The sequence below is a fragment of the Lynx rufus genome, unplaced genomic scaffold (genome assembly GCF_022079265.1).
Source record: "Lynx rufus isolate CCGP_SWC_20201006 ecotype Redwood Valley unplaced genomic scaffold, mLynRuf1.p SCAF_59, whole genome shotgun sequence".
NCBI lineage: Eukaryota > Metazoa > Chordata > Mammalia > Carnivora > Felidae > Lynx > Lynx rufus.
In genome coordinates, this window is record NW_025814877.1 from 431572 (window position 1) to 449674 (window position 18103).

General features: G+C 47.6%; 1 protein-coding gene across 1 annotated transcript; it reads right to left on the bottom strand.

Annotated features, from left to right (window-relative positions):
- Positions 1–1835: 1835 nt before the first annotated feature.
- Positions 1836–14124, bottom strand: LOC124527890 (titin-like). Its single transcript, XM_047101180.1, has 4 exons — positions 13574–14124; positions 7446–12438; positions 4851–4922; positions 1836–1875 (listed from the first exon to the last, which is right to left on the bottom strand). The coding sequence occupies exons 1-4, from the start codon at positions 14043–14045 to the stop codon at positions 1863–1865; spliced, it is 5550 nt and encodes a 1849-aa protein (XP_046957136.1). The 5' UTR covers positions 14046–14124; the 3' UTR covers positions 1836–1862.
- Between the last annotated feature and the right edge of the window lie 3979 nt (positions 14125–18103).

Sequence of the window (18103 nt, forward strand, 5' to 3'; positions counted from 1 at the left end):
TGGTAAGTTTGTTTTAGAAGGTACTTATGTCTATACGGTATGTGTGCACTGAGTTGTGACATAAAATGCAGTTCACAGCCCAAGAACAGTGTAGTCAGAGACGTGCCCAACTGGAAAGGAACCATCTTCTTTCTGGTTCTAGTGGTACTAGTGATACAACCGTCTGGCAAGACATCTTCCTTTTCTCCTTCTCCATCTCATTGGTATAAAAGGAAGAGATAAATGATTAAGGTCTCTCCCAGTTCAAATTCTATTGGGTCTGGATAAAGGGAATGGAGAGCGGGGCCTCGAAAACCAGAAGGAGGAAGAAGGAAGTTTCCCCCCCACTTTACAGGAGGGACTCATGTATTCCACCTTCCATCATGCTTGAAGACTAGCCCCTTCACCCCACGACGTTTGGCCCTCCCTATCCCTTCTCCAGAGCCTCTGAGAAGGTCTGTGGCCAGGCCTGATGCCCACCGTCAGCAGGAACGGGTCTGAACATTTCCACCCCCGTCCCCCCACGATCTTTCTTTAAAGGTCTAGTGAGCAGGTGCTCTGTGCCAGTCCCATTCTAACTCGGGTTTGGCTGGGCAGCTAACTTTGCTGGGTCCAGGCAAAGCATTAGGCCAAATATGTATTCTTTCTGCCTTTGGTGGTTTCCTGGCTGTAAAACAAGGGGATTGAAATAGATGAGTTTGAAAATCTAGTTCTAAAATTCTACTTTAACGATTGCCAGACTAATATTTACCTTGAGCTTCCTTCTTTACCTTCCTTGGCTGCTGTTGTATGAGAATGAATCTGTTTTGGAGGAAAACATGATCAAGTTACCCATCACAATAACCACTCCCTCCAAATCTTTATTCATTCCTTTGCATTTTAGGTCTTCTCTACCCAGTGAGAGGATAACTTTTCCTAGGACAGGAATTTGTTTAATAGTCCTTTCACTCTTCAATAAGACCTAACTTGTGTGCAGCTGGTAATACATTTTACTGACTGTCTCAGATAACAGTCAACAGATAATTCCTAATAAAAATTCTTGGGAGGAGGAAAAGAAAAGTGTCTACCAGAAACCTAAACAGCAGCACTGTTTTAAAGTCAAGGACAAGAGTAGGATGTCTGTTATCACTGCTGCTATTCATTGGTGTTGAGGAGGTCCTAACTGATGCACTGGGAAAAAATGGAGTCGTGGAAAGAAGAACTAAGACGTATTTGCATACGAAATTACAGACAAACTAAAAGGCCCAAGAGAATCAACTAAAATTTTACTGGAAGAAATATGAGAATTCAGTAAGATGGCTAGATATAAAATCAAGAGATCAACATGTAAACCTCAATGACTTTCCTATGTCCCATAAATAATTAATCAAAAAACGGAAGAATTATCCCATTTACAATTATCAATAAAAAGGCATAAAGTACCTAGGAATAAACTTAGCAAAGAATGGGTAAGACCTATGAGATGAAAACACTAAAGCTCTTCTGAAGGACATTAAGAAGAAACGAATACATGATGTGAGACACTATTTTCCTAGAATAGTGTAAAGATGTCAGTTCCCTTCAAATTAACCTACAAAGTCAAGGCAATCCCATTCAAATCCCAAGACAGTTTTTTAAACAAAAACTGGCCAGCTGACATTTGGTAGAGAAAATGTGCAAGCATAGCTACAAACTGTATGAAAAAGAAGATCACAGAGCAGACATTAAAATACGTTCTTACAGGGGCGCCTGGGTGGCTCAGTCGGTTAAGCGTCCGACTTCAGCTCAGGTCATGATCTCGCGGTTCGTGGGTTTGAGCCCCGCGTCGGGCTCTATGCTGACAGCTCGGAGCCTGGAGTCTGCTTCACATTCTGTGTCTCCCTCTCTCTCTGCCCCTTCCCTGCTCATGCTGTGTCTCTGTCTCAAAAATAAATAAACATTAAAAAAAAAATTAAAAAAAAAAATAAATAAATAAAATACGTTCTTACAGAGCAACTGCAGTTAAGTATGTAGCGTGATACTGATACAGGAAAAGAAAACCAGATTGATAGAATAGAGTCCAGATAAAAATAGTATTTTAGATCCATGAAGAAAGAATGAACCATTCAATAAAAGATTTTAAAGTAACTGGATCTTTACGTAAGGGAAAAAAGTTAGATCCCCTACCTCGACCGTACCAAAACACCACACAGATTCCATACAGATTAAAAATAAATAAATCACAACAAATAATATAAGAGTGCAGAAGAAAATATCAGAGACTATTTTTATACCATGAGGCGAAAAGGCCTTGTTAACAAGACCCATGTCCCATAAGCCATGAGGCAGATATGGTGACGGACTGTCCACACCCTCCTGTTCATCGTAGTCCTTGCCCCCTTGGTCCCCTGGATTGTTTGTCCTCTTCCTGTTGATTTATAAAACTCTCTTCATATGAAATACATTAATCCTTTCAAGGGCTTTCACTGAATTTCAATGTTTCAAATATTTGTCAGTGTTTTTATCGTGAAGGAGACGGAACAGTGGGATAGGAGCACAGGCTGACTGCAGGCACAGCTGGGTTCTGCTTTGGGTTTTGCCACAGGGGCCTTAAGCTGATCCCCTTCTATGTATGAAAGAAGGATGGTGATATCATCCTCACAGGACTGTGGGGATTCAATCAGATGTCTGGTTTATTCCAAGCATAAATCGGACAAGACGATCAAATCTATCAAATGTTTCTGCATGTGGTATCAATCAGGTCACAAAGCTTTTTCTCACCACAAGATTATAAAAGTATTGATTCTATCTTCTTCTAATACTTTGACGGGTTCTTGTTTCTCTTTTTTTACATTTACTGAAATATGTTTTTTTAAGGTGAGAAATAGGGATCTGTTGTTATTTTCCTCCCAAATAATTAAGCAGTTGTTCTATTACCATTTATTTATTTTCTTCCACTGATTTGAATGCTAAAAGGTAACATTTCAATGTTTATTTATTTTTGAGAGTGACAGAGAGAGACAGTAAGAGTGAGAGAGGGGCAAAGAGAGAGAGACACACACACACAGAATCCAGAGCAGGCTCCAGGTTCTGAGCTGTCAGCACAGAGCCCAACACAGGGCTCGAACTCCTGAACCATGAAATTATGACCTGAGCCAAAGTAGGACCCTTAACCAACTGAGCCACCCAGGCGCCTCTAAAAGGTAACATTTCAAAAGTCCTAGGCACCCACGGATCTGTCTATTGCTGGACTCTGTAGGCTACTTCCCATAAATATTAGGTTGCATTATTCCTCCTTGTGAAATTGACACAATGCCTCATCTCTTCCTTTGAACATCATTATTGTCCACTACAGGAAAGAAACTGCATGGTCTCTGACCTCAAAAAGTGTATCATCTAAGTAGGGAGAGGAAATAATGAAACCACATAAAAAAATATAAACACAAGGTTAAACCACATAGGAATTTAAAACAGCAATAGGAGTTTATAGAACTTCCCCAAAAGCAAAAGGCTGCAGGCCACCTGAAGATGCAGAGTACGGACTGGACAATGGCCAATGATTTCTCTTCCCAGAGGTCATGGTAAGTTGACCCCACGCTAGTTCCTAGGCTCTTAGGCTGAGAAATCAGACTCTGATCTCATCAAGAGAGAACGTACTTCTTTCTACATGGAGGCAATATCACCTTACCAATGTCACAGGATTGATCAAAATCAGAATGTCAGGTCATGACTTGACAATAAGGAAAACATCCGTTCCATAGATAGGGCATCTGTGTCTACATGATTGGGCATTACCTCCTGTGGAGACAGGCCTCTGTGGCACACTGAAGTATAATCAGAAGGCTATTTGGTGAGAAGAGAAGTGGAAGAAAAGTAATTAGCTGAATCCACTGTTTAATGGAAAGGACTGAGGTAGCTAGATCCATCCATCTGCCCCGCGGGCACAGCCCGGCTGGTGGGCCTGACTCTCATCTGCTGCCTGAGGTGCCATCTCTACTCTTAGGCAAGGCTAGGTGGGCACTGCCCATGTTGGTCTCTTCCTCACCATTTCTATGCTTTTACTACTGACCAACCCTCCAGAAGACAGACATGTTTCTCCTTAGCAGTTAATACATCCAGTCAGGTTTTACTCAAGTCTGAGAGACCAGGAAGCCTTACATATCTCTGCTCTGATCCATGACCTTGATATTTCTCTCTTGAGGAGCTGCCTTTTAACAAACTGTTTAGCATATTTTTGTTATCAGGGGAGGGGAATGCGTCACTGTAGACCCTAACAAATGGTGACAATCTCACAGAAGGACTAGGTCCAGGAGTATTACAGTATTCGGGGAAGGCTTTGTGAAGAAAGATGAACTCGAATTGGCTTTTGAAGGCTCATGGGACTTCCACCAGCAGAGTGAAATAAAGGAATTTCAAGTGGGCAAAGTCACCAACAAAAGTAGGAAAGGGCATGGTCTGACTAGGGGATGGTGAAATTGATTCTAACTTTAAAGGGAACCTGCCAAATTTAATTTTTAAAATAAACACAGATGGGGCGCCTGGGTGGCTCAGTCGGTTAAGCGGCCGACTTCAGCTCAGGTCATGATCTCGCGGTCCGTGAATTCGAGCCCCGCGTCGGGCTCTGTGCTTACAGCTCAGAGCCTGGAGCCTGTTTCAGATTCTGTGTCTCCCTCTCTCTGACCCTCCCCCGTTCATGCTCTGTCTCTCTCTGTTTCAAAAATAAATAAACGTTAAAAAAAAATTAACACAGAATTGCAATCGGTAGAGGTTGAGTTGGGATATGGAAGGGGAAACACCTTTCCTCAGAGCTACTGACTTCAAAGTTCTGGACCAAGAAGGACCTTAGAATGCAGTTAGTTTTTTTTGTTTTTTGTTTTTTTTTTTGTATTCGTATTTGGAGAGAATATACTCACAGTTTCTCAGCCCAACGGTATCCCTTCCATACATTTTCATCAATGTAACAAATAGAGTTTCCTTGGAAATTTCTGTGAAGAAACACAGTTCAGATCCTTGAATAGGTAGGAAAGGAATGAACGGAATAAATAAGAGAATCACTTGCAACCTTGTGGGGAATATTCCAATGCAGTAAATGCCAACTTTCTACTTTCCGCAGCTATCAGCATCCCAGGTGGTGCAATTAATAAAGAGCTAGCGTGGGGCCACTGGCACAAACAAGGCAGCTCCTTAGAACCTGAACTTCCTATTTGTTCCATTCCTTGGGTACATAACGCCTGTTAATTACTCTGGAGGCAAGTATTTTTTTCCCCCAAATCACTTATGTGTCTAAAATGGTTCCTTCCTTGGGGTGCCTGGGTGGCGCAGTCGGTTAAGCGTCCGACTTCAGCCAGGTCACGATCTCGCGGTCCAGGAGTTCGAGCCCCGCGTCGGGCTCTGAGCTGATGGCTCAGAGCCTGGAGACTGTTTCAGATTCTGTGTCTCCCTCTCTCTGCCCCTCCCCCGTTCATGCTCTGTCTCTCTCTGTCTCAAAAATAAATAAACGTTAAAAAAAAATTTTTTTTTAAATAAAATAAATAAAATAAAATGGTTCCTTCCACAAATCAATGAGAAAATAAGAATTCAACGAAAAAAATGGTAAAAAATTTACCATTATCAGCAAACAAATGTAAAGAAGCCCTCTACTGAAACCTCTCTAGGTGTTAGAAGGATAAGGGAAGTTAGAAATTAGAATAACTAACATGGAAAGATTTCTTAGACATATTGCATAGGGAAAAGCAACAAATCACTGGGCAAGGAATTAAAAAGTATCCCCTCATTAGGAAATTAGGAAAAAATGCAAAGGAAAGAGATGGGAAGGAAGGACACACACCAAAAAGGTGACAGGAGTTATCTTATGAGTGGTAGGGAGGGTGGGGTGGGATTTTCACGTTTTATCCTCTATACCTGTGACATTAAAAACAAAAAAAAAGTATCCATGATAATTCATGTATCCATGAATTACATATGTTTAAAAGAAGCTATTAAATGCCTGAGGTTCAGTTTCAACCGCTAACTCTGCGTATGACTTTGAACCTTTACCTTTAGTTTTGTCCTCTTCCCTCAGCAACAGCTTGCCTGGTCAGTTTATATACACATTTTTTTTCAGGGGAGTCAGGAATAAATTCAAAACAGATACCCATCTGCCCATGTGCCTGGTGGACATTTCCAGTCAACCTGAAGCCTTCTGGTTGCTCTATGTTCCCTGGTAAAAGATGCCTCAACTTCCATCATTCTCCTTATCTGGGACAGAAGTTTCAGAGTAATATCTGAGTTTTCTCTTTCCCGTGCACACCCCACCCGCGACTGTCATCAGTTAGTCTATCTTGTCACTTCCTCCTTTGCAGTGCTCTCAAGGCTTTTCTTTCTACTCTTTTCAGCCACTCTGATTCGGCCCCTTGTTACTTGACTCCCAGGTTTTGTTAGAACATTCTATCTGGTCTCGCTGGACCAAGCTCTCCTCTCCAGATCGCCCTACATGGGGAACTGAAAATAATCGTCTTGTTTCAATGGTCTGTATCTCATGCTTGAAAACTTTCAGTGGCTCTCTAGAACTCAGAATGTAACGTTCAAACCTCTCTAGCTGATAGTCAAGGTTTCTCGTAATTGGATCTTTAACTGCTAAACCTAATTCTTGATTCCTGATCATTCCTGCAGCCGTGCCTTTGCCTAGACTTATACCCATTTTTTCTCTATTTAACACATCAGAGCCACTCTTTAAGTCTCAGCTAAAGTGTTAGCTTATCCATGCAGCTCTCCCTGACCTCCATACTCCACTGATTACAGAGTCTGCTGAATTCCAATACCCATGGTACCTCTTTTAGTACTTAATTACATGCCACCTCCCTTTTTATGACCATTTCCTTTCTTCCCACCTGTCATTTCATGTTCTGAAGACGATTGCATCCTAGTGTGGCGCCCATCGTACTTACTCTTGGGTTGGGCCCAAACTGAGTACTGTATGTGGAAGGCCGGGGGTCAAAGATGAGGTCTGGGGAATCAAAATAATAGCAGCTAACACTCATATTTTGCCAGGCACTGATCCAAGTGCTTCATATGTATTACCTCATCTGGATCTCACAATAATCCCATGAGATGGTAACTATCATAATTTCCATTTCACAGAAAAGGAAACTGAGTCACAAAGCTAATAGATGACAGACCTCGGCCCAAACGCAGGCAATCTAGTTCCAGGATCTCTACTCTTCACTACTCTGTTGTATCCTATTATAGAGGATGGAGCAAAAATGGGAGAGTAGAGGTTAAGGAATGAAATAATGGGGCTAAAAACTGGATAAGGAAAAAGAATAAGGACAATTACAAGTAAAAGATGGGAGAAGGGCGAACAGTAGTAAAAAGGAAAATGAAGATAAGGGATAGTTGACAAAGAAAAGGTAAAAACAGAAAGTCAGTCAACGTGGTTGGGGAGATGAGGAAGGCCCAGGACGACATTGAGGAAGAGACTGCCATGTCAAGCAGGAGACAGAGAACAAACAAGTAAAGGCGATTCTTACAAGATGGTGAAGGTGCCGTTGTAGGTGTCGGGCTCCGGCACGGGCACTCTGCGGAGCCTCTGCTGTAGGCTGAGACCAACACACGACAGTGTCTCATCTTTGCAGGTACAACGCTCACATATTTTGAGGTGTGTGGTGGCATTCTGTTCTGGTTGCCAAGTTAAAGTTGTGTATGCCTTTTCTGAGGTATAGTTTACAAAATGCACCACAGAATGTTGAGTTGTTGGAGGAAAACCTGTCTCAAATGACTCTGGTTGCTGACTTACAGGAATTTCTAGGTCCGTAGGTGGAACCGTGACTTCAGTCAGGTTTCGATGTTGACTCTGAACCTGTTCTGGATGTGCAAATGTCACCTCAAGGTCCTTTGGGGGAGGAGTTGTAGTCTTCTTCAGGGTTGTCGAATGTTCAGCCTCCGTAATAGGTTCTGGAGTTATAGTAAGCTCCACATGACGAAATGGGATGATGGGTGATGCTGGATGCTGACCTTGATCCTTACTTGGAGTTGGAACTGTCACTTCCTGCTGGAATGGATATTGAACTACAACCTCCTTAGGTGGCTCTGGAGGCTGAGTTGGGGTGTCTCGCGTGGTTGGAGAAGGTTCAGTCTCCACACTGGATCCTGCAGTTACAGTAAGTTCCAGGTCCAGAGGTGGAACTGTGACTTCAGTCAGGTTTGGATGCTGACTCTGAACCTGCTCTGGATGTGCAAGTGTCACCTCAAGGTCCTTTGGAGGAGGAGCTGTAGTCTCCTTCATGGGTGTAGAATGTTCAGCCTCTGTAGTAGGTTCTGGAGTTATGGTAAGCCCCAAGTCCACATGATGAGCTGTGACACTGGGCAATGTTGGTTGCTGAACTTGATCCTTACTTGGAGTAGGAACTGTCACTTCCTGTTGGGATGGATACTGAACAACCTCCTTAGGTGGCTCTGGAGGCTGGGTTGGGGTCTCTTGCATGGTTAGAGAAGGTTCAGTCTCTGTAGTGGATTCTGGAGTTATGGGAAGCCCTGGGTCCAAAGGTTTAACTGTGACTTTAGTTACGGTTGGATGCTGAATGTGCTCTGAATGTGGAAATGTCACCTCAAGGTCCTCTGGAGGAGCGGTAGTCTGCTGCAGGGCTGAGGGATGTTTAACATCCGTAGGGGGTTCTGTAGTTACAGTAAGCACCAAGTCCAAAGGCTGAACTGTTACATTCGGCAACCACAGACGCTGAGCTTGATCCTGATCTGGTGTTGGAACTGCTGCCTCTTGATATACTGGAGGTTGAGCTACAAGTTCCGTAGGCGGCTCTGGAGGCTGATCTGGGGTCTGTTGAGTTTTGGCCTTATTCAAGGTTGAATGCTGAACCTGAACCTGCTCTAGATGTGCAAATGTTACCTCAAGGTCCTTTGGAGGAGCTGTAGTTTTCTTCAGGGCTGTAGAAGCTTTAACCTCCATAGTGGGTTCTGGAGTTATGGTAAGCTCTAGGTCCAAAGGCTGAACTGTTACATTAGGTGACAATGGATGACGAGCTTGATCCAGACCTGGAGTTGGAACTGTCACCTCCCGAAACAGTGGAGGCTGAACTACAACCTCCTTAGGTGGCTCTGAAGGGTGACCTGGGATCTCTTGCGTGGTTGAAGTTTCAACCTCTGTAGTGGGTTCTGGAGTTATGGTCAGTTCCAGGTCTAAAGGCTGAACTCTGACTTCAGTCAAATTTGGATGCTGAGCCTGGACCTGCTCTGGATGTGGAGGGGTCACCTCAGTGTCCTCTGGAGGAGCTATAGTCTGCTGCATGATTGTAGAATGCTCAGCCTCCACAGTAGGTTCTGGAGTTACAGTAAGCTCCAGGTCAGCAGGCTGAACAGTAACATTGGGCAAGTTTGGATGCTGAGCTTGCTCTTGTCCTAGAGGTGGAACTGTCACCTCATTATGGACTGGGGGTTGTGCTACAACCTCCTCAGGTGGCTCTGGAGGCTGAACTGGGGCCTCCTGCTGGGCTGGAGGAGTTTCTGCCTCCTTAGAGGGCTCCGGAGGTTGAGTTGGAGACTGCTGCAGAATTGGAGATGGTTCTACCTTCTCAGGGGCCTCTGAAGGCTGAGCTTGTACCTCCTGTTGTGTTAGAGAAGGTTCTATCTCCTTAAGTGGCTCGAGAGGTAGAGATAGGGTCTCCTGCTGGACTGGAGATGGTTCCACCTTCTCAGGAGGCTCTGAAGGCTGAGGTGGGGCCTCCTGCTGTGTGGAAGGTTCTACCTCCTTAGGGGGCTCAGGGGATACAACTGGGGCTTCCTGCTGAGTTGGAAAAGATTCTGCCTCATTACCGGGCTCTGAAGGCTGAGCTGGGGCCTCCTGAGGTGTGGGAGAAGGTTCCACCTCCTTAGGGGGCTCAGGGGATATAGCTGGGGACTCCTGGAGGACTGGAAACTGAGCTGGGGCCACCTGCTGGGTTGGAGACTCTGCCTCATTAGGGGGCTCTGAAGGCTGAGCTGGGGCCTCCTGCAGTGTGGGAGAAGGTTCTACCTCCTTAGGGGGCTCAGGAGATACAGCTGGGGCCTGCTGGGGGACAGGAGACTGAACCAGGGCCTCCTGCGGGGTTGGAGAAGATTCTGCCTCATTAGGGGGCTCTGAAGGCTGAGCTGGGACTTCCTGCTGAACTGGAGATGGTTCTACCTTCTCAGGAGGCTCTGAAGGCTGAGCTGGGGCCTCCTGTGGTGTGGGAGAAGGTTCTACCACCTTAGGGGGCTCAGGAGATACAGCTGGGGCCAGCTGGGGGACTACAGACTGAGCTGGGGCCTCCTGTTGGCCTGAAGCAGGTTCCACAGCCTTAGGGGGGTCTGGAGTCTGAGCTAGGACCTCTTGTTGGCCTGGAGAAGACTCATCTTCAGGGGACACTGGAGACTGAGAAAGACGCTTGGACTGAGCTGGAGAAAATTCAACTTGCTCAGGGGGAGATTGAGCAGGGACATCCTGCTGCTCTGGAAGAGGTTTAACCTCCTTAGTTGCCTGGGGACTTATGAAAACCCTCAGATCCACAGGTTTAACTGTGATATTAGGCGACACTGGATGCTGAGCTTCACCTGGACCTGGAGGTGAGAATGTCACCTCATGCTGTACTGGAGACTGAGCTACAACATCTGCAGAGGACCCTGGAGGCTGAGCTGGATGCTCATACTGAACTGGAAAAGACTCGACCCCCTCATTGGGCTTTGGTTGCTGAGCTGGGACCTCTTGCTGGATTGGAGAAGGTTCTATACTTGCAACAGGCACTTGAGGCAGAGCTGAGCTCTCCTGCTGGCTTGGAGAAAGTTCAATTTCCTCAGGAAAATCTTCGGGTGGAGTTGAGACTTCGTGCTGGACTGGAGAAGATTCAACATTTTCAGGGGGCGCTGGATGCTGATGTGGGACCTCCTGCTGGGTTGGAGAAGGTTCCAACTGCTCAGGGGACACTCCAGACTGAGCTGAGGCCTCTTCTCGGAGTGGAGAAGCTTCAACCTCATTAGTGGATTCTGAGGTCATGGTAACTGAAGGATCCACAGGTTTAACAGTGACATTAGGCAACAGCAGGAGCTGAGCTTGATTCTGACCTTGAGGAAAAACTGTCACCACCTGATGCTCTGGAGAGTGAGCTGGGGCCTCCTGTTGGGTCGGAGAAGGTTCAACCTCACCAGAAGGCTCCTGTTGAGTGGCAGAAGGGTTAATTTCCTCAGAGGTCTGTGGATGCTGACTTGGGGCCTCCTGATAGGGTGCAGGTTTAACTTCCCCAAGGGGATTTGGATGCTGAGTTGTGGCCTCTGACTGGGCTGGAGAAGGTTCAGTCCCCTCAAGGGGCTCTGGATACTGAGTTGGGGTCTCTGGTTGGGTTGGAAAAGGCTCACCCTCCTCTGATGCCTGAGGATACTGAGCTGGAGCCTCCTGCTGGGTTGAAGAAGGCTCAACCTCCGCAGGGGTCTGTGGATGCTGAGCTGGGGACTCCTCCTGGGTTGTAGGTGGTTCACTCCCCTCGGAGGCCTGTGGGTGCTGACCCTGGCCCTCCTCCTGGAGAGGGGAAGGTTCACCCTCTTCCTGGGCCTCTGGAAGCTGAGTTGGGGCCTCCTCCTGGGTTGAGGATGATTCACCCTCCTCAGGGGCCTGTGATTGCTGAGCTAGGGCCTCCTGCTGGGTTGTAGAAGGTTCAACTTCTCCAGGATATTCTGGATACTGAACTGGGGTCTCCTGCTGTGTTGGAAGTTTCTCCTGTGTGGTAGATTCTGGAGATTGCGTTGGAGTCTCCTGTTGAACTGGCAAAGATTCAACCTCAGGGGACTGTGGAGGCAGAGTTGGGGCTTCATGCTGGGTTTCAAAAGGTTCCACATTAAGAGGCACTGAGGGCTGAGCTATAGTCTCGTGCTGAACTGGAGAAGGTCCCACCTCTGTAGTGGGTTCTGCACTCATGGTAAGATGCACATCTGGAGGTTTCAAACTGACATTGGGCAGGTTTAAATGTTGATCACGGTAGTGACCTGGAGGTGAAACTGTCATCTTATGATGCCATGGAGGTTGAGCTGGGTGCTCCTGCTGGGTTGGAGAAGGTTCCACCTCCCTGGAAGGCAGCTCTGGAGGCTGAGCTGGTTGCTCTTGCAGGGTTGCAGAAGATTCTATCTCCCCTGGAGACTGAGCTGGAGTCTCCTGCTGGGTTGAAGATTCTGCCTCATTAAGGAGCTCTGCAAGCTGAGCTGAGACCTCCTCCTGGGTTGGAGAAAGTTCAGCTTCTCCAAAAGGGTCTGGAAGCTGAGCTGGGGGTTCCTGTTTGTTTAGAGAAGGCTTAGCTTCCTCAGGAGGCACTGAAGGCTGAGCTGGGGTCTCCTGCTGCCTTAGAGAAGGATCAATCACCCCAGGAGGCTCGGAAGGCTGACCTGGGGTCTCCTGCTCACTTGAAGGCTCAACCTCCTCTGGAGGCTTAACCGAGGTCTCTTGCTGGGTTAGAGAAAGTTCTGCTTCCTCAGTATGTTCAAGAGGCTGAGGTGGGGCCTCTTGCTGGGCTATAGAAGATTCAACACCTTTATCAGGCCCTGGAGTTGTGGTAAATTCCACATCTAAAGGCTTACCTGTAACCCTGGGAAACATTAAATAATCTGGATACTGACCTAGAGGTAGAGATGTCACCTCATCACTTATGCAAGTTGAGTTAAATACTCGATAGGGAACTCTGGAACTAGAGTTGGGGCCTCCTGCTGGACTGGGGTAGGCTCAACCTCCTCGAGGCGCTCTGCAGGCTGAGCAGGGGCCTCCTGCTGGACTGGGGTAGGTCCAGCCTCCTTAGGGTGCTCCGCAGGCTGAGTTAGAGTTATGGTAAGATCCAGAGGTTTAACAGTGACATTGGGGAAGCTTGGCTTCTGAGCTTCACTCTGACTTGGAGACAGCACATTTACTTCATGATGTGCTAACAGTTGAGATATGATGTCCTTAGATGGCTCTGGAGGCTGAGCAGGGGCCTCCTGGGGGGTTGGAGAAGGTTCCACTTCCTCGGGGGCCTCTGTAGGTTGAGCTGAGGCTTCCTGCTGGACTGAAGAAGGTTCGACCTCTTCAGGGGTACTTGAAGGCTCAGCTGGGGCCTCTTGTGGGTTTGCTGAATTTCCATCCTTAAGGGACTCTGGACGCGGAGATGGAGCCTCCTGCTCAAGTAGAGATGTTTCTGTCTCTTCAGGGGGCTCTGGATGCTGAGCCTGAGCCTCCCCTTGGGGCAAAAAAGATTCAGCTTCCTCAGGGGACTCTAGATGACTTGGGGTCTTCTGCAAGGGTGGAGGAATTTCAGCCTCCTCAGAGAAGTTTGGAAGTTGATCTGGTCCCCCTGGGAAACCCATAGGTAGGTTCTCCTCAGGATATAGGAGACCCATATTGGAATCTAAATAATCATCCTGCAGCTGTTGTTGTAGGTGCTCTTTATTTGCAGATTGGTTTGGAGTTCCAACAACTTTGGCAAGCCTTCGATGCTGAGCTAGATCTTTCTTCAGGTTTAGGGGTGAAACAATAAACTTTGTTGGCTTTGAACTCTGACTATCCAGAAATGGAACGAGTATTTCAAATGATTGGTGATCTTCGGCCTGATCTAAACCTAAGTTTTAGTCTTACTTTTGAGTTGAGGAGGCGGAGCTATGGTCTGATTCTGATCCCAACCTGGCATTGGAACCACCTCTGGGAGCCTTTGATGCTGGGTTAGCTGGTCATTCAGATCCTCATCTGGCCCTGGGGGTAGTTCTCCAACGGAATCCGTGTCCAGGAATGGAACCAAAGTCTCAGTCAACTCCTTAGGCGGGGCCAACATCTGGGCCGGAGCAGAGGACCCCAGGTAATTCAAGCCCACCGGCTCAGCTGGGGGTGTAAGTACCTGGGGCGATTCGGGTGGGGGATCAGACGAGCGCGAAGACCAGGGCTCAGCCGGCTCCATGGGGTCGGCGGTCAGCTGGGCAGGGTCCAGGGCCCACTCCGGAGGCTGAGCTGCCTGGACCAGCAGCCACAACGGTTGCCACATAAGGACAAGCAGTGGGGCCAACAGGCGCAGCCGGGACATGACCTGCGGAGGCTCCGGGGCGCAGCGACCCAGGCGAGTGGGGTACTGGCGCTGGGCCCTGAGCGGGAGCCAAACCATTATGGCAGCCCCGTGATGCGCGCGCGCACTGTTAGCAACTGCGCGCCCCTCCCCCGCCTACGTCCCACCCTTTATTTACGCCACCTTTATTAGCTCCCTGGAGATGGGCTCCGCACCACCAGAGCGGGCCCTTTCCCCAGAATCACTTGGGGCCCAGGCCTCCCTCCACCCTGCAAAGGCCACCACTCCCTCACCACCCCCCCCCCGCACTACCCCCTTCCCCCCCTTCCCCCCCCCCTCTCCCCCCCCCCCCCCCCCCCCCGGGCTGCTCACAGCAAGGTAGTACTTGGACTCAGATCTGGGTGGCCCCGGACTCCCGCAGCTCTGAGGGGTGGAAGGGTGGGGGAGTGGAGCAGAGCTTCCAAGGAAGCCACAGGACCTGGCATCCTGGGAAATTAAAAAATGCTAGTCCAGCTCTAGCAATTTGAACTCTTGGTCTTCAAAGCTTAAATCCGAGAGACGTTCTTCCTCCCCCTGGCCATACTGCTTCCAAGAAAAGTAGCTGACCTGAAAAATAAGCACCAGTTAGGGCGATGGGAAGGGGAACACACTTCACAGTCAGATATTCTAAAATGTTGCCATTTCCTCTAAATTCTCAATACCCATGGCTGATTATTAACTCACCACTCTGTTAGATGGGGGCCTACCACTGAATCTGCGATGGCCCCAAAATGTCTGTAGGAGGAGTTTTGGGGGAGCGCTGAGCAATTCATTCTGGGAAAGAGGGCCGGAAACCAATTCTAGCCCTTTATTTACACTGGGTGGGAAAACTTCCCCCATCTCATCTTGACTGGACATAGCCATTGATCTAGAAAAAGTAACAAGGCCACTTTTCAGAGGTCCACTCTGTGTGCCCACATGGAGAAGGCACTTAGGATGTTAAAGTCAGCATGTTAAACAATTTTCTTGAAATACTGTAACTAGCACTGAGTTTACTTCCTTCACAGCCCCTTTTATAATGTATTTTTAGTCCTTGCTTATGGTCTGGCACAACCTCTAGCATGTAAAATGCAAGAGAGAGGGGGTTTTTATCTTAATCCCAATGTCTAGCACACAGGAATAGTTTTTATATGGAACTGATTCCAAGACTGGCCTCGTGTAGGAATGGATCTGTTGTTATAATCAGATTTCTGAAATCTTTAGCAGCGATGCTGAGTCTTTTTCTCATCTTTTCACCTTTTTCAGGAAGCTAGACTTTTTTTTTTTTTTAATTTTTTTTTTTCCCTGAGAGACAGAAAGCGTGAGCGGAGGAGAGGGACAGAGGGAGAGACAGAGAGAATCCCAAGTAGGCTCCACGCTCAGCACAGAGCCCGACGTGAGGCTGACCCCACAAACTCTGGGATCGTGACCTGACCCAAAATCAAGAGTCGGATGCTCAACCTATGGAGCCACCCAGGCACCCCAGGAAGCTAGACTTCTTAAAGCCTAAACTTGGAAACGTCTGAAGTTTCCTCGACTGGTTTGATTTAGATTCAATTAACATTATTATTTTGCACGAAAAATCTTCCAGTGCTTTTTCAGAAAGTAACCATCTTCTCTTTCTCCACTCTCTTCCCTTCAAAACAAACTTTGCAATGGTGGGGTGAGTCAAATATTCAGAAATCTAGGGGCGGCTGGGTGGCTCAGCTGGCTGAGTGCCTGATTTCGGCTCAGGTCATGATCTCGCAGTCTGTGAGTTCGAGCCCTGCATCAGGCTCTGTGCTGACAGCTCCGAGCCTGGAGCCTGCTTCAGATTCTGCATCTCCCTCTCTCTCTGCCCCTCCCCAGCTCACGCTCTTTCTCACTCTCAAAAATAAATAAACATTAAAAAAAAAATCTAAAAAAAAAATTCACAAATCTAGCCCCAAATTAAGCTCTCAATGACATGAAACACATTTTTGCTCCTTTTTTTTTTTAACATTCTGTATGTGGCACATTAGTATTTTCTTTTAGAAATTATTTTGGCGAGGAGAGAGGGAAGATGGCGGCGTAGGAGGACGCTGGGCTCACCGCGCATCCTGCTGATCACTTAGATTCCACCTACACCTGCCTAAATAACCCAGAAAACCGCCAGAGGATTAGCAGAACGGAGTCTCCGGAGCCAAGCACAGACGAGAGGCCCACGGAAGAGGGTAGGAAGGACGGCGAGGCGGTGCGCGCTCCACGGACTGGCGGGAGGGAGCCGGGGCGGAGGGGCGGCCCGCCGGCCAAGCAGAGCCCCCGAGTGTGGCTGGCAAAAGCGGAGGGGCCTGACGGACTGTGTTCCAACAGCAAGCGCGACTTAGCGTCTGGGAGGTCATAAGTTAACAGCTCTGCTCGGAAAGCGGGAAGGCTGGAGGACAAAGGGAGGGAGAGCTGCTGAGCCCCCGGACGACAGAGCTCAGTTTGGCGGGGAACAAAGGCGCTCGCCAGCGCCATCTCCCCCGCCCATCCCCCAGCCAAAATCCCAAAGGGAACCAGTTCCTGCCAGGGAACTTGCTCGCTGCGCGCAAACACCCAACTCTGTGCTTCTGTGGAGCCAAACCTCCGGCAGCGGATCTGACTCCCTCCCGCTGCCACAGGGTCCCTCCTGAAGTGGATCACCTAAGGAGAAGCGAGCTAAGCCTGCCCCTCCTGCCCCCGTGCACCTTGCCTACCCACCCCAGCTAATACGCCAGATCCCCAGCATCACAAGCCTGGCAGTGTGCAAGTAGCCCAGACGGGCCACGCCACCCCACAGTGAATCCCGCCCCTAGGAGAGGGGAAGAGAAGGCACACACCAGTCTGACTGTGGCCCCAGCGGTGGGCTGGGGGCAGACATCAGGTCGGACTGCGGCCCCGCCTACCAACTCCAGTTATACACCACAGCACGGGGGAAGTGCCCTGCAGGTCCTCACCACTCCAGGGACCATCCAAAATGACCAAGCGGAAGAATTCCCCTCAGAAGAATCTCCAGGAAATAACAACAGCTAATGAACTGATCAAAAAGGATTTAAATAATATAACAGAAAGTGAATTTAGAATAATAGTCATAAAATTAATCGCTGGGCTTGAAAACAGTATAGAGGACAGCAGAGAATCTCTTGCTACAGAGATCAAGGGACTAAGGAACAGTCACGAGGAGCTGAAAAGCGCTTTAAACAAAAGGCAAAACAAAATGGAAACGACGACAGCTCGGATTGAAGAGGCAGAGGAGAGAATAGGTGAACTAGAAGATAAAGTTATGGAAAAAGAGGAAGCTGAGAGAAAGAGAGATAAAAAAATCCAGGAGTATGAGGGGAAAATTAGAGAACTAAGTGATACACTAAAAAGACATAATATACGCATAATTGGTATCCCAGAGGAGGAAGAGAGAGGGAAAGGTGCTGAAGGGGTACTTGAAGAAATTATAGCTGAGAACTTCCCTGAACTGGGGAAGGAAAAAGGCATTGAAATCCAAGAGGCACAGAGAACTCCCTTCAGACGTAACTTGAATCGATCTTCTGCACGACATATCATAGTGAAACTGGCAAAATACAAGGATAAAGAGAAAATTCTGAAAGCAGCAAGGGATAAACGTGCCCTCACATATAAAGGGAGACCTATAAGACTCGTGACTGATCTCTCTTTTGAAACTTGGCAGGCCAGAAAGAATTGGCACGAGATCTTCGGTGTGCTAAACAGAAAAAATATGCAGCCGAGAATCCTTTATCCAGCAAGTCTGTCATTTAGAATGGAAGGAGAGATAAAGGTCTTCCCAAACAAACAAAAACTGAAGGAATTCGTCACCACTAAACCAGCCCTACAAGAGATCCTAAGGGGGACCCTGTGAGACAAAGTACCAGAGACATCACTACAAGCATAAAACCTACAGACATCACAATGACTCTAAACCCATATCTTTCTATAACACTGAACGTAAATGGATTAAATGCGCCAACCAAAAGACATAGGGTATCAGAATGGATTAAAAAACAAGACCCATCTATTTGCTGTCTACAAGAGACTCATTTTAGACCTGAGGACACCTTTAGATTCAGACTGAGGGGATGGAGAACTATTTATCATGCTACTGGAAGCCAAAAGAAAGCTGGAGTAGCCATACTTATATCAGACAAACT

Coding starts and splice junctions, on each gene's coding strand:
- LOC124527890 (XM_047101180.1), bottom strand. CDS start 14,045: ATGGTTTGGCTCCCGCTCAGGGCCCAGCGCCAGTACCCCACTCGCCTG. Junction 12,439..13,573: donor AGAGGTGGTTCCAATGCCAG/GTTGGGATCAGA, acceptor AATCTTCTATAG/CCCAGCAAGAGGCCCCACCT. Junction 4,923..7,445: donor AACGGCACCTTCACCATCTT/GTAAGAATCGCC, acceptor GTTTCTTCACAG/AAATTTCCAAGGAAACTCTA.